Consider the following 13,093-nt stretch of genomic DNA (forward strand, 5'->3'; position numbering starts at 1 on the left):
CAATTTTTGAAATATTAGTTATCAAATTTGCTTCTATTTTGTTCAAAATTTTAATAATAGTTATCAAATTTGCTTTTATTTTGTTCACAATTTTTTTAAAATGGTTATCAAATTTGCTTCTATTTTGTTCACGATTTTTAAAATAATAGTTATCAAATTTCCTTCTATTTTGTTCACAATTTTTAAAATAATAGTTATCAAATTTGCTTCTATTTTGTTCACAATTTTTAAAATATTAGTAATCAAATTTGCTTCTATTTTGTTCACAATTTTAAAAATAATAGTCATCAAATTTGCTTCTATTTTGTTCACAATTTTTAAAATAATAGTTATCAAATTTGCTTCTATTTTGTTCAAAATTTTAATAATAGTTATCAAATTTGCTTTTATTTTGTTCACAATTTTTTTAAAATGGTTATCAAATTTGCTTCTATTTTGTTCACGATTTTTAAAATAATAGTTATCAAATTTCCTTCTATTTTGTTCACAATTTTTAAAATAATAGTCATCAAATTTGCTTCTATTTTGTTCACAATTTTTAAAATAATAGTTATCAAATTTGCTTCTATTTTGTTCAAAATTTTAATAATAGTTACCAAATTTGCTTCTATTTTGTTCACAATTTTTTTTAAAATGGTTATCAAATTTGCTTCAATTTTGTTCACAATTTTTAAAATAATAGTTCTCAAAATTGCTTCTATTTTGTTCACAATTTTTAAAATATTAGTTATCAAATTTGCTTCTATTTTGTTCACAATTTTTAAAATAATAGTTATCAAATTTGCTTCTATTTTGTTCACAATTTTTAAAATAATAGTTATCAAATTTGCTTCTATTTTTTTCAAAATTTTAATAATAGTTATCAAATTTGCTTCTATTTTTTTCACAATTTTTTTTTAAAATAGTTATCAAATTTGCTTCAATTTTGTTCACAATTTTTAAAATAATAGTTATCAGTTTTTCTTCTTTTTTGTTCACAAATTTTATTGTTATTTAGAAGTTATACCATTAGAATGCATTTGCTTGCCTTTGTCTGCGGCATTGATGAAGGTGGCCTGGAAAGAGTGTTCAGGTAGTGCCAGCCAGGAGGCGGAGTCATTCACCTGAACTGACAGGCAGGGGGGACATTCCGGGTAGAAGTTGGTCAATAGATCAGGTCCCATCCACTCACAAGACAGTGGCAGGGCAAACAGCGACCGCGTCAGCTCAAATTGCAACGTGTCTTTACAAGTGGGCTTCACGTATACACACGGAAACAACATCTGTCCTGTTTCGACCTGAAATTAACCGTGCTTCTTTAATTCACCGCCAGTAATCAACCGAATAAAAATGCAGATACATCCATTTTTTGAGAGGGTAATGGGGTCAAATTTTTAGGCCGAACGTGAATTAAACCATAGAGAATTACTTCTAATTCTTTCCTGCTTCAATAACATTTTTGCTCAACATCAGATTTTGCTAAATTAAAACCGGAGTAGAACAAGAGAACTGTGAATGGGGAAAAACGAAAGACGACTAGCTTGAAACTTAGTTGAGCAGATCTGTTTGTTGATGACGAAAGAGATCACGCCAGAGGTCACGTCAATCATCACATCTATCTGCAGTCCAGTCAGGGCGTTGTTTATGCCTCCCCCGGGAGCCCCCTGGCCACTGCTGCTCCCTGGGGTGGGCGGGAACGCCTCCGCACACAAGCCAGCCACACTGGCCATGTATAGGTTGCGTCTTTGGTATCTAAAATGAGTTATATAGAGAGTTGCAAAAACTTCGCATACATACAATTAAAATAAAGAGCAATTTCCTTATTTTCGAAAAGTTTTGCAGGCGAAAGCAACTTTTCAGGCTGATTTTATGTCTCAAGTGTCACGAAATTTTAAATATTCATCCAAAATTTGTTCAGAATTGGAAGAAATATGGCTCTTTTTGATTAATTCTGTCTATCCGAAATTTTTTCTTTTGTTATTCTTCAAAAGCGTGATATAGGTTCCGTTAATCTCGGCTCATATCGCGGTTAAAATTAATAATAAACTCATTCGTAAATTCGGCGAGTTTTTTGAAGTCGAAAGTTTGTAATAAAAAAACATTAGATATTTTTTAAAATTTGATATAATGGGGACAATTAAAAAACAGAAGAAACTACTGGAATTGCTAAATTCAACAATACTTAAACAGTTCAAACGTAATCATTGATGCAGCCGATAACCAAAATATAAATCTACACTTTTAATCTCCACCACTTTCTCCACCGAATTTGTACCTGTGCTTGGGGGAAAAAGGGCAGCATGAGTTTCACAGAAGAAGACCACACTTGGATCTCTCTACAATACGGTACGCTAGAGTTATCGATGCCCTAGAAACTGAGTTCAAGAATGAACGCAACGAAACCTATGAAACATTCCAGTTATTGGCCAGGAAACAACAAATTGGAGAATCCTTGGAGCAGTTTCATTCGGTTTTAAGTGAATTAGCAGCACGGTGCAACTTTGGAGCGTTGGAGACAAGAATCTTAAGGGACGTGTTCATTGTGAACATGAATAATAGAGAGGAACAGAACGAACTATGTCGATCAACAAAAACACCAGAGGAGATGTATCGGGTCGCGCTCGCATACGAACGTGGATACAAGTACGCTAAGACATATGGATCGACGACCGTGGGAGCATCAACTAGCGGCACCACCGGTGGAGCTGGAGCGTTCCAAATCAAAACAGAACCGGCGGGGACGATCCGAGGGAGATATCGGAACAGCAGACAGCGCGGCCGTTGATCGTTCAGGAGACGAGCGGATATGAGAGGGGGAGCATCTAAAAGGTGCTATAACTGATCAGCCCAACTTTACTCTGGAACTTCTGACAAGATGCCCGGCTAGAAGCGCCACGTGTAATTTTTGCCGGAAGACAGGACACTACGAGAAAACCTGTCGGGGAAGGCGTACTAACCGAGGGAGACCGGCGGTGGGATTGATTCAGAACCAGGAGGATGTGGACGTTAGCGAAATAGGCGACGCTGATGATGTCTACTCGCAGCACGAAAACTCAGTTGGATCGGTCAACACGCCGGAGAAAAGGCAACGATCGTGGGATTGGGACAGCTCAGGAGATTACGTTGTAATGGCCATAAAATCTCGGAAGGAGACAGAGTTGAAAGTGGCCGGCGCTAGACTACCAATTAAAATTGATGGTAGGAAAACCAATGTTTGGATAGATAGCGGATCGCCGATCTCAATATTCAGAGTTGAAGAATTGAAACGAATTTTGGGCACCGCCGGCGTAAATCTAAACAAGCTAATACCGGAGGATGACGAATTCAGGGACTAAAGGAACAAGCCTTTACGGCTGTTAGGAACGATGAACGTGTTACTTGAGACAAACGGATGGGCAACGGAAGCTAGAATGAAGGTGATAGGAGGAAACAGACCGTCGATCATTGGAAGGGACCTGATGCCAAATCTGGGATTACAATTAGTGCAACAAACACCGGAGCAGAAGGTGATGTCAGTTCAAAGAAAACAACCGGGGGCTGAAACGTCGAGCAAGGAGGACTCATTAGACCCGTGGCAGACTTATTTCAGTGAGCAATTTGATAACCTTTTTCACAGAGTCGGTACAATTGAGAATTACATGGTACAAGTAGAATTTTTCGAAACATTAACACCAATTCAACAAAAAGGACGGAGAGTACCGATAGCACTACAGGTCAAAGTCGATAAAAAAATTAGTAAACTTTTGCAACAAGGGCATATCGAAAAACTGGAAGAATGTTCTGACAAATATTTTGTCTCGCCAATTGTAATCACAGTGAAGAAAGATGGGTCTGTAAAATTAGCATTAGGGTCTAGGGAGTTAAATAAACATATCCACAAGAACAAATATCAAATGCCCAATATCGAAGAGCTCATGGATACCGTCGGACAAACGATAAGCGAACGGAAACCAGGGGATGTTTAGTTTTCTACGATGGATCTTACATACGCGTACGGTCAGCTACCACTTAGTCCAAAGACGAGCGTTCAATGTAATTTTTCGTTAGTGGTGGGAAAATCAACGGACTCGTATCGTTTTTGAATGGGACTCTACGGCCTCACAACCATGCCGGCGGAATTCCAAAGAGTAATGGATACAATCCTGTCGGAATTTCCACAGGCACACGCATTCATAGATGACATCCTGGTTGTCACGAAAGGCACCGAAATTGAGCATATCTCGGCGGTCGAGAAGATTTTACGGAAAATAGATCGGGAAAACATGTCGCTAAAACTTACTAAATACCAATTCGCGCGAAAAGAATGCGAATGGTTGGGGCATAAAATAACTTGCACCGGAATTACACCGCTAATCCGAAAAACGGAACCAATCGAGTCCCTAAAAGCTCCTAAAACAGTTTCGCAATTAAAATCGTTCATAGGCTCCATTCATAGCCTACACACGTACCTCCCAGCACTCGCGGAATCATCGGCCTCGCTACGCTCCCTATTAAGCAGGAAAAATGAATATATCTGGACTAGTGAGTGTCAAATACCATTCGAGAATCTAAAAAAGCAGGTAGCGAACATAGTGGAACTCCGGCATTTCGATATACACCGTGACACAAGAATTGTCTGTGATGCAAGCCATAACGGGCTCGGCGCGGTCCTTGAACAACTCAATTCCGACGGATGGAGGCCGATATCTTTCGCATCCCGGTACTTAAACGAGGCGGAGAAAAAGTATTCAACGAACGAACTGGATATGCTTGCAGTTGTGGGGGCGGAATATTTCCGAAATTATGTGCTGAGGAGAAAAATTTTAATCATCACGGACACAAAGCCCTGGTATCGTTGCTAAATGGGAACAACAAAAAAAAAGACTAAGTTTAGTAGATTAACCCGGTGGCTAGATCGCCTTATACCGTTTGATTTTCAAGTGGAACACAAGCCCGGAGCTAAAATTGGTTTCGCGGGTTACCTATCGAGGCACCCGAGTTCGGACTCTAAACCGGTCGGCACATATGATAGTATGTTCACGGTTGCGAAAATTATTCAAATTAGATCCGCGCTCGGATTTAAAAAGAAAGATTTCTCAAAAGGTAAACTCGAGTCTCCAAAGGCCAATAATAATAAATGCGTTGGTAATATATCAAATAGAAAACAGCCGGTAGAGGGCGAAAGAACATGCGGCGGAAATTGGACCAATCGCAGAGCGACGAATTGCATTTCCGGCAGTTCACTTAAGTACAGTGAGAACTTAATTGGGACAATTATTGAAACAGATTTAGGTTATTCACAAACGCGTATAAATTTCAAAAACTCAAAATCTAACCTAAATATGGAACGCAAAATCATGAAATTACTGGAACAGCACCCTAGCATTAGCAGTAGCGACGAGAGAGAGGAGATAAATCAAGATATACAGGCAGTCACAACAGAAGTCCGGAGCACTAAAAGTAACACCATTATTTCAATTCCTTCGGTTTACCCTGGCAAAAGTTATCCGCCCGGTTTACCCGGATCTACATATAAAAATCGCAGCAATGAGTAAATATTATGCACAATACACTCAGGATTTTCATGTGAAGGACGGATGCCTATGGATGGATGAGAAACTCGTAATTCCAAACACTTTGCAAACGGCGGTAAACGACAGACTGCACTATTACCACCATGGGAAATCGAACATATACGAGGCGGCAAAAGACATCTGCTACCCGTACATGTTCCGCAGCTTAGCGACAATCGCAGGAAATTGCCAAGAATGCACATTAGCCGTAAGAATTTGAAAAACATGTGCCCAAAAGGGAATGTAGGGAAAATACCTGAACCCAAGGAAATGTATGTATTCGTGCAGTTAGACTTTTGGGGGCCAATTAACTACTTAGAGGAATCTAAAAATGTTGATCTGGTGGCAGTAGATCGTCTTTCTCGATGGCCATCGGCCGTGGTGTGTAACTCAAATCGGTCGGACAAAATCGTAAAACTCTTAAAATCATATATAATCGCAAACGGAGTTCCGCGACAAATCTGAGTTACCAGGGAACGAATTTTATGTCCAAGGAGGTAAGAACATTCTGTCACGAAGAAGGAATTGAAATACTCACCTCGCCAGTTAACGATCATCGAGCAACAGGGTGCGTCGAACGGACCATCGGCAGTCTCAAGAACTCAGTACTAACGTATGCGCGAGAGGAGAAATTCGGAACCCTTGGAGCGGATGCTTGAAAGGGCCCTCGCTGCTTTGAGATTCGCTAAAAACGCCACCCTGAATCTAACACCGTTTGAAGCGCACCATGGTCGGGAAGCTAACACAGTCCTCAGAAACTTAACCAAAAAGCCATCATTAAGAAATCTAAATTGGGAAAACGTAATAAGCTCAAAATCTGCCTGTTTAGATGAACGAGACCCGTACGATCAAGCGATGCCAAAACCAAAAGACACAAACTGGGGAGTCCGCTCGGATACTGAGTACAACGTTAAGAACAGGCGCCACCCAATGAGATTAGCCGACGACCGGATCGCTAGCCAGGACAACAAACCAGGGATTGTTCGGACCACGGATGCGCCAGCGACAGCAATGCCACCAGCGGTGGTAATGCAGCGAACGGGAGAGCGCAACTTAAACAGGTATAAACCATTGAAATCCAGTATCATAAGTCAGAGTGAACATACTATTAAAATGAGTAACAGTGCTGTGCTTAGAAAATCGGGAGTGGCACTGAAACGGACCAACACTCCGAAGAAAAGGGTGCCTGGACAGATTACCGCACCGCCAACACTGTGAGATCTGAAACAGAAACTACTCGCAAACCGACCATCTAGCTCAAAAGGCACCACAGGCACCTTCCAAAGCACCCCAGGCATACAAAAGAAACGCCAAATCAGGGATAACGAGGAGGATTCGGAATCGGACGAAGACGACTATTTACTACTGTCGACGAAAATGCACGCGACCGAACTGCAGGGGAGTAACCCGGGGACGAACATTGAAAGGGAAAGACAAGGAACATCTAGTGGGGGACAACAAACGGAGACGATAACAATTCGACCAAGCACTTACAAGACGGCGACGGAGTACACTCTTGCACGAGAGGCGGAAATTGAAACAAACCGGAGGAAAAACGACACGACGGAAGAAAATCGAAAGGGGACGGAGCGCGACGAGGCTGAAACGCAGGACAGATCGGAGATTCCACAGACCGGAAGCAAAAAGCGGAGAAGGAAGCATTGGCTTGTTTCGTATTCTAGTCAAGATGCAGAGAATTCGTTAGACGAGACCAGCTCAAGACGTTCGGGAAGGAAACGTACGGCAGTAAACAGAATGGGGGCAGTCATGATTGACAATATCCAAAAAGCGGAAAAACCAGGGACGAAATAGAAAGGAGAAAAAGCATGAAAACAAAAACATTCTAAGTCCAGGGAGAGGGCATGCCGTGAAGCGGCAAAAACTCAATTGTTTAGTTTAACCTTGCCTATATCAGTAAACCAAAACTCTAGCTAAAACTCGTTGTTAACTTTCATTCATTTACATAACCACATTTCATTGAGTATTTAAATTAAGTCTTCTTTTCTCACAAGAAGGGGAATGTCATAGTGACTAAATTAGTTCACACTTTATGTTCAGTTTCATCCTACTTGTTGCTACCTAGTTTATCTATCTGTCTGGCGCTAACTGGTATTTAACCTTCGGAGTTGTCTGTCACCTTTGGATGACCGCCATTTCATTGTCTCCGACTAACTTTCTACATTACGGTTCTTAAACTTAACGGGTTAATTTACTTATCGAAACCGTCTTTTCACAACAAAATTGCGTAACAGTTACAAAAGTTATGCAAATTCTGTCAAATGATGTAGCTTTTCGGCTGGCTTATATACTCCGCGCATTTTCGGTTGGTTTATACTTCGGTTGGTTTATTTACTCTCGTCATGTACGTACACTCTAGCGCCTCCGTTGTTGTCGAACACTTTGATGAATGCGTTGCGAGTGGTGGAATCCATCAGACTTCTGCCCCCACCGTTTCCACTGTCAAATCCAGACTGATTGGCTTCCATGCTACCAGCAGATGACAGAATACCCTTTCCAGAGAAACTGGACGACGCCCATCCTATAGCAAGACATTGGTTAGCTCGGTACTATTGTGGCCATCGATATTTTCGAAGATCAATAAATGGTTGCTTTTTTCTAAAATCAAGCATGTTTACGGCATCTGTATGTAGAAAAACAACAAATTTTAAGTTGGCGGGGATAAATTAAATGGCAAGGTTCGAAAAGATCTTTAATGACCTATGAGCATAGATGAGGTGTCTTGACCCTGGTAGACTCGCACACTAAACTGGTAGCGGGATCCGTTTTGCTCGAAGTTGAATAGCTCCTCAAACTTCTTCTGGTTCTTCTGGCCGGTCATTGACCCCGGAGTGAACAGATTAGGAAGTCCGACAACCGAGGGTCTGTAGGGACGAGTATCACTGTTCACATTACGCAACGTTGTCTTCATGATCTTCTTCAGTGATTCGTCTGCGAATCCAATCACGAACGAAGGCTCTTCTTCCGAATCTTCGTCGTCTAAAACAATTTATTAAAATTTTGAAACTGAAAATTTATTTGGATCTAAAAAAAATATCTGCCATTTTTTTTCAGAATGCAACCGCACGAAAACTTTAAGTCGAGAAGCAACAAAACTTAATAGAAAGCAACAAAAACATAACTACAGAACAAGTGACTTTGCCAAAAGTAATCTGCTATAAAAATTGATGAAAAAAAAACCTTCGCAAAATTTTTGCCAAACTAATGCATTTAAATGTGGGACAATTTTGAGATTCTTTGATAATAGTTATCACACAAAAATCTTGCAAAGATCTTCCAAATTAGACTTAAGTCGTCTAGCCCCTTGCATGATGAACATAATCCTGCAAGATCCTTGCAATTAAAGTTAACATAATTTGCAGAAACTGTGGAAGATCTTGCAAGATAATGGCTATCAGGTAGAGCAGTCATGGAGATCTGCTAGATTTATTTTTTTGAATCATCAAGTCGGATATTATCTCGCAAATTCTGTCATAGGTTTTTTCAGGGTCATGCCTCGATAAGCTGCATAGCTTTTTGCATGATCCTTGGTGGGTTTGATTTGTACATGCGGTTTATTGTTTACCTGTCTGTATAATATTACTATCCTAAATAAACAATCCAAATCCAAGGCCATAGTTCTACTTACCAGAGTGTGCGACAACTTCCACTGGCTGTTCACGGTGCTTGGTCTGCAGTAGTTTCAGGTTGGCCGCAGTGTTCACCTTAGGGCGTCCCTTTGAACTCGGCTCTGGAAAGAAACATCGCCTGTTCAGCCAATCATGCACCAGTAGCAAGTAAATATGATCTATATTATATTACGCCTTTTTTAAATGCCGCAGACGAGATATGGGATGCTCATTTATACTGTTTCGTCAGTTTTAAACTTTTCATCTTCGCATTTTCGAAGATCGACACAAAAAAAACGAGAAAATCGAGTTGCTTAATTGCTAGACAGTTGAAATAAAGGAACCATTTGAATGCTATAATTCTTCTTAAATGACTTGTCTTTCAGATGAAAATGATATGATAATTTTAAATAGAAAAAAGTCTCACGGAAGAGAGCAAGCAGAGACGTTGGATCCTGCTTCTTCCTTATCTTGCTGTACTCGATTGGGGGTCGGTTCAAGTCGGGGTCCTCCTCTGATTCCTCCATGATCGTATTCTCCCCCACCGGCCCCGAGTACTGACCCCCTCCCCCACCACCAGCATAACCAAATGTGGATGCTTTGCTCGCACTTATGGCCGCGTTGGCGATTTCCATCTCGGTAAGAAAGCCAGGTCGCACCGGCATCTTTCCCGTCACTTGTACTGGCAAGTTGAGACGTAGAAAGTGACCGCTAGTCTTGGCGCAGCTGCGCTCAGATAACTGCCCCTCCCATGTCATTTTGAGAGCGGGGAACAAAATTCCGTCATTGTTTGTACTGAAAAAATTACTAATTGTAATTTACAAAAACTTAAAACAGACATCGAGACGTAGTAATAAATAAAGGAGACATCGATTTCGTGTAGTGAAACGAGCATATACTTTAAAAAAAGACTTTTTTCCGAGTTTGAGTGTTTTAAAAATATATACTTTAATGGGCAATTAGCGAACAAGTATGCTGCCAAATTTTGCAAGCTTAACGTTAAATTTGAAACGTACCTTTTTCTATTGGAAAAAATTCTTGGGATCAAAAAATTAAAAAAACCAAATTATTTTAAGTAAATTAAAAAAAACTAATTAAAGTCATAAAAAAACTCTAGAATACTTGAAAATGATTGCAAAAATTGACGCATAAAGTTCACGTTCAATGTAAATTAACCTCATGGTCTTTGTTGATTTGAAATTGGCCTTGCCCCCCTCAGCCGTGACGTCATCCACATTCCGGAAGTGGGGAGTGCGCAGACTAGCCCACAGAGGCAGGGGTCTCTTCGTCTCGAAGCAGAGGGGCACGAACCCCTGGTGGTAGGCATTGGCGAAGTAGAAACGAAGACTGTTCGGGTCATTGCCGAAGTTGACCTTTCCTCTCTCGCCCCTGGCCAGACAGAAAACTGGCACTAATCCTGTGACAAAACATCAAATCGATGCTTTTTTTTAAACAAATTGATTTTTTATTTTTATTTTACAATTTTCCATAAAATTACAAAAATAATCGAAAACATTTATTGAAAATGGATTATAAAATTACTATTTTTATCTCAAAAAAAACATTTCAATCGAATATAATCAATCTAATGGATTATAGCCGTTTTTTACAAAGTCTGAATAATCTGAAATTTTCAAACACACTGCATAGTAAATTCAAAATTTGAACATTGCTTCCGCAAAACACATGTTCCTTGCTTGAGCGAAAGTAATATTGGTTAGAAATTTAGAGTGCTTTTACTTTAATTTCTATTTTTTGTTTTCGTCAAATCCGCATTTTCTGATGCATTTTTTGTTTTTTTTTCTGAATTTTCGCTGCCTTTGATCTAAAAGGTTCGACCTGACAAAAGCGTTCTTTGGTCAGATCTTCCCATAAAGTGCGTAAAAACTTCCTTTCTACATGTTTTTCCAAAGGCCAAAATAAACGTGAAAGGAGAGGGGCTTAAGATTAAACGGACGTTATGAAATTACTTCGGTTTGGCATGGGAGCCATCCCTGAGTAATGTAAAAGTTATTGCAAGTTTGAAAAATTCATGGAGATTATAATCCATTATCAGCAAACATAATGAATTTTAGATAATGGATTATAATCGATTATCGTGGACTTCATTAGATTGTGTTTTACATTAGAAAATTGAAATTGAGTGACAGTGTTATAGATTTAAAGTCTGAAATTGCAAAAAATGATTTCTAGTAACAAACTTTCAGACAACATGTTTTCATTAGAATCTGGTTTTATTTATGGAGCTCCTGTGCGGAAAAACGTGTGTAATTTGACAATCTTATAATATTGTTCGCAAAAGAAAATACGATAAAATCAGAGTTTTTTGTGATTTACATGACAAATGATAGGCAAAAAAGTAACTAAAACATGAAATTGGCGGAGAATCTTCTCATGCGCAGAACTGATAATCGACATTTTTAAACCTAGATTAGTCATCACTACACTGCCAAAATTCGATTTAGATGCAAAATTGAAATTTATTGACAATTTTAGCTGGGCTTGGCTCGATTTTGAATCAAGCTTAATTGATCTTCTTTCGAAGCACACGAACTTCATTTAAATTGATTCTAGATTGATATAAATCCGTTTTTTTACTGTGAAAAGCTTTGTGTTCAAAGTTTTCGAATCAATTTGAATCCATTTAAATCAATTTACATCATTTTCCAAATTGTTTTTTTGTGCTGATAAGTTTATTCAGTGTGTACATGTTTCCGTCACTCTTGTAGGCTCTACTTTTAAGTTATATGAAAAATGGTAAGAAACTTTAAAATATGGTGTTCAGTTGATTTTGTGCGCTGATGTTGGAACTGAGAAAAATGCTTAAAGGCGAACTTCTTGATGCGAAATTAATGTTCCGTTAAATTTCTCAATTTTTAATAAATTCGCTTTCCCGGGAAAACTTTCACATTGCTAAGTCTTAAACGGATGCCCTTCAAACTATCGACTTGCGGTATACAACTCTCAGCAAGGCATTTTAGCTTTTAGCAAAACGTTTCGAGTAAAATTGATAATTAAATGAACTTGAAAATTGTACAAAGCTGCAAAACTGAATTATTTAGATCCCCAAAAAATTAATTTAAGTCAATTTTCTCGAGATTATGATTAATTTTAATAACTGTTAGGCACTGAAATCGATTAAAATTTTTCTTAAGATATCAATTTAAATTGAATTAATATGCATTGAAACAAGAAAAAGCGTTATTTTTAATCGAATCAGATTGACTTAAAATGGATTTAAATCGACACAAAATATTTTTATCAGTGCAGGCTACTCGCGTGGCTTAAGGGCAAAAAGCCATTTCCCTGTGCGTTTAAAAGATCGTATGATAGTCCTATACCCTATCTGAAAAATGAATAGCATATATTTTATTAGAAGTTATTGGTATCTAACACGCACAGTAATTAATTGGGTCGAGCTATTTTGATTTTTTTATTACCAAACTGCATATATGGGCCTATGGTGTTGTCATCAACCATCAATAAGGGGAGTGTGGTCTGTATTTAGACAACTGCATATTCGGATACTGTATTAACCAATGGGAATCGAGACAAGGAAGAAATGATTTTCATATCTTCCTTGTCTCGATTCTGATTGGTTAATACAGTGTCTGAATACGTGGTTGTCTAAATACTGCTACGTAACCGATAAAGGTCTCTGCAGCCCTGAGTACCTCCAGCTATGTTGAAGTGGTCGAATGCACTCTCCCTCCCCGTCACATCCATCATCATCTGGCCATTGAGGGAGAAGGCGATGGATCTCTGGCCGATGTCTACGAAGCAGCCCACCACGTCGCCCTTACTCCACACTTTTCCAAACTTCTCACATAACTCGTTCTGCTTCTCACCCTGTCGGCCAAAACTATAGATCATCTTAGAGACTTTAGAGACTAATTTAGATAGTGTACAATTTCTTGAGTGTTTTAATAAATGATT

General features: G+C 39.0%; 1 protein-coding gene across 1 annotated transcript in view; it reads right to left on the bottom strand.

Annotated features, from left to right (window-relative positions):
- Positions 1-13,093, bottom strand: part of LOC134841087 (ryanodine receptor 2-like) — a 168,306-nt gene that overhangs the window by 116,841 nt on the left and 38,372 nt on the right. Inside the window, exons 35-42 of the mRNA XM_063856871.1 lie at positions 12,832-13,006; positions 10,334-10,574; positions 9,585-9,952; positions 9,178-9,279; positions 8,250-8,528; positions 7,902-8,070; positions 1,521-1,731; positions 1,028-1,277 (exon numbers count right to left, since the gene is read on the bottom strand). Of these exons, the coding sequence (XP_063712941.1) occupies positions 1,028-1,277; positions 1,521-1,731; positions 7,902-8,070; positions 8,250-8,528; positions 9,178-9,279; positions 9,585-9,952; positions 10,334-10,574; positions 12,832-13,006 (1,795 nt within the window). The remainder of the gene's footprint in view (positions 1-1,027; positions 1,278-1,520; positions 1,732-7,901; positions 8,071-8,249; positions 8,529-9,177; positions 9,280-9,584; positions 9,953-10,333; positions 10,575-12,831; positions 13,007-13,093) is intronic.

The sequence above is a fragment of the Symsagittifera roscoffensis genome, chromosome 1, assembly GCF_963678635.1.
Source record: "Symsagittifera roscoffensis chromosome 1, txSymRosc1.1, whole genome shotgun sequence".
Lineage (NCBI taxonomy): Eukaryota > Metazoa > Xenacoelomorpha > Acoela > Convolutidae > Symsagittifera > Symsagittifera roscoffensis.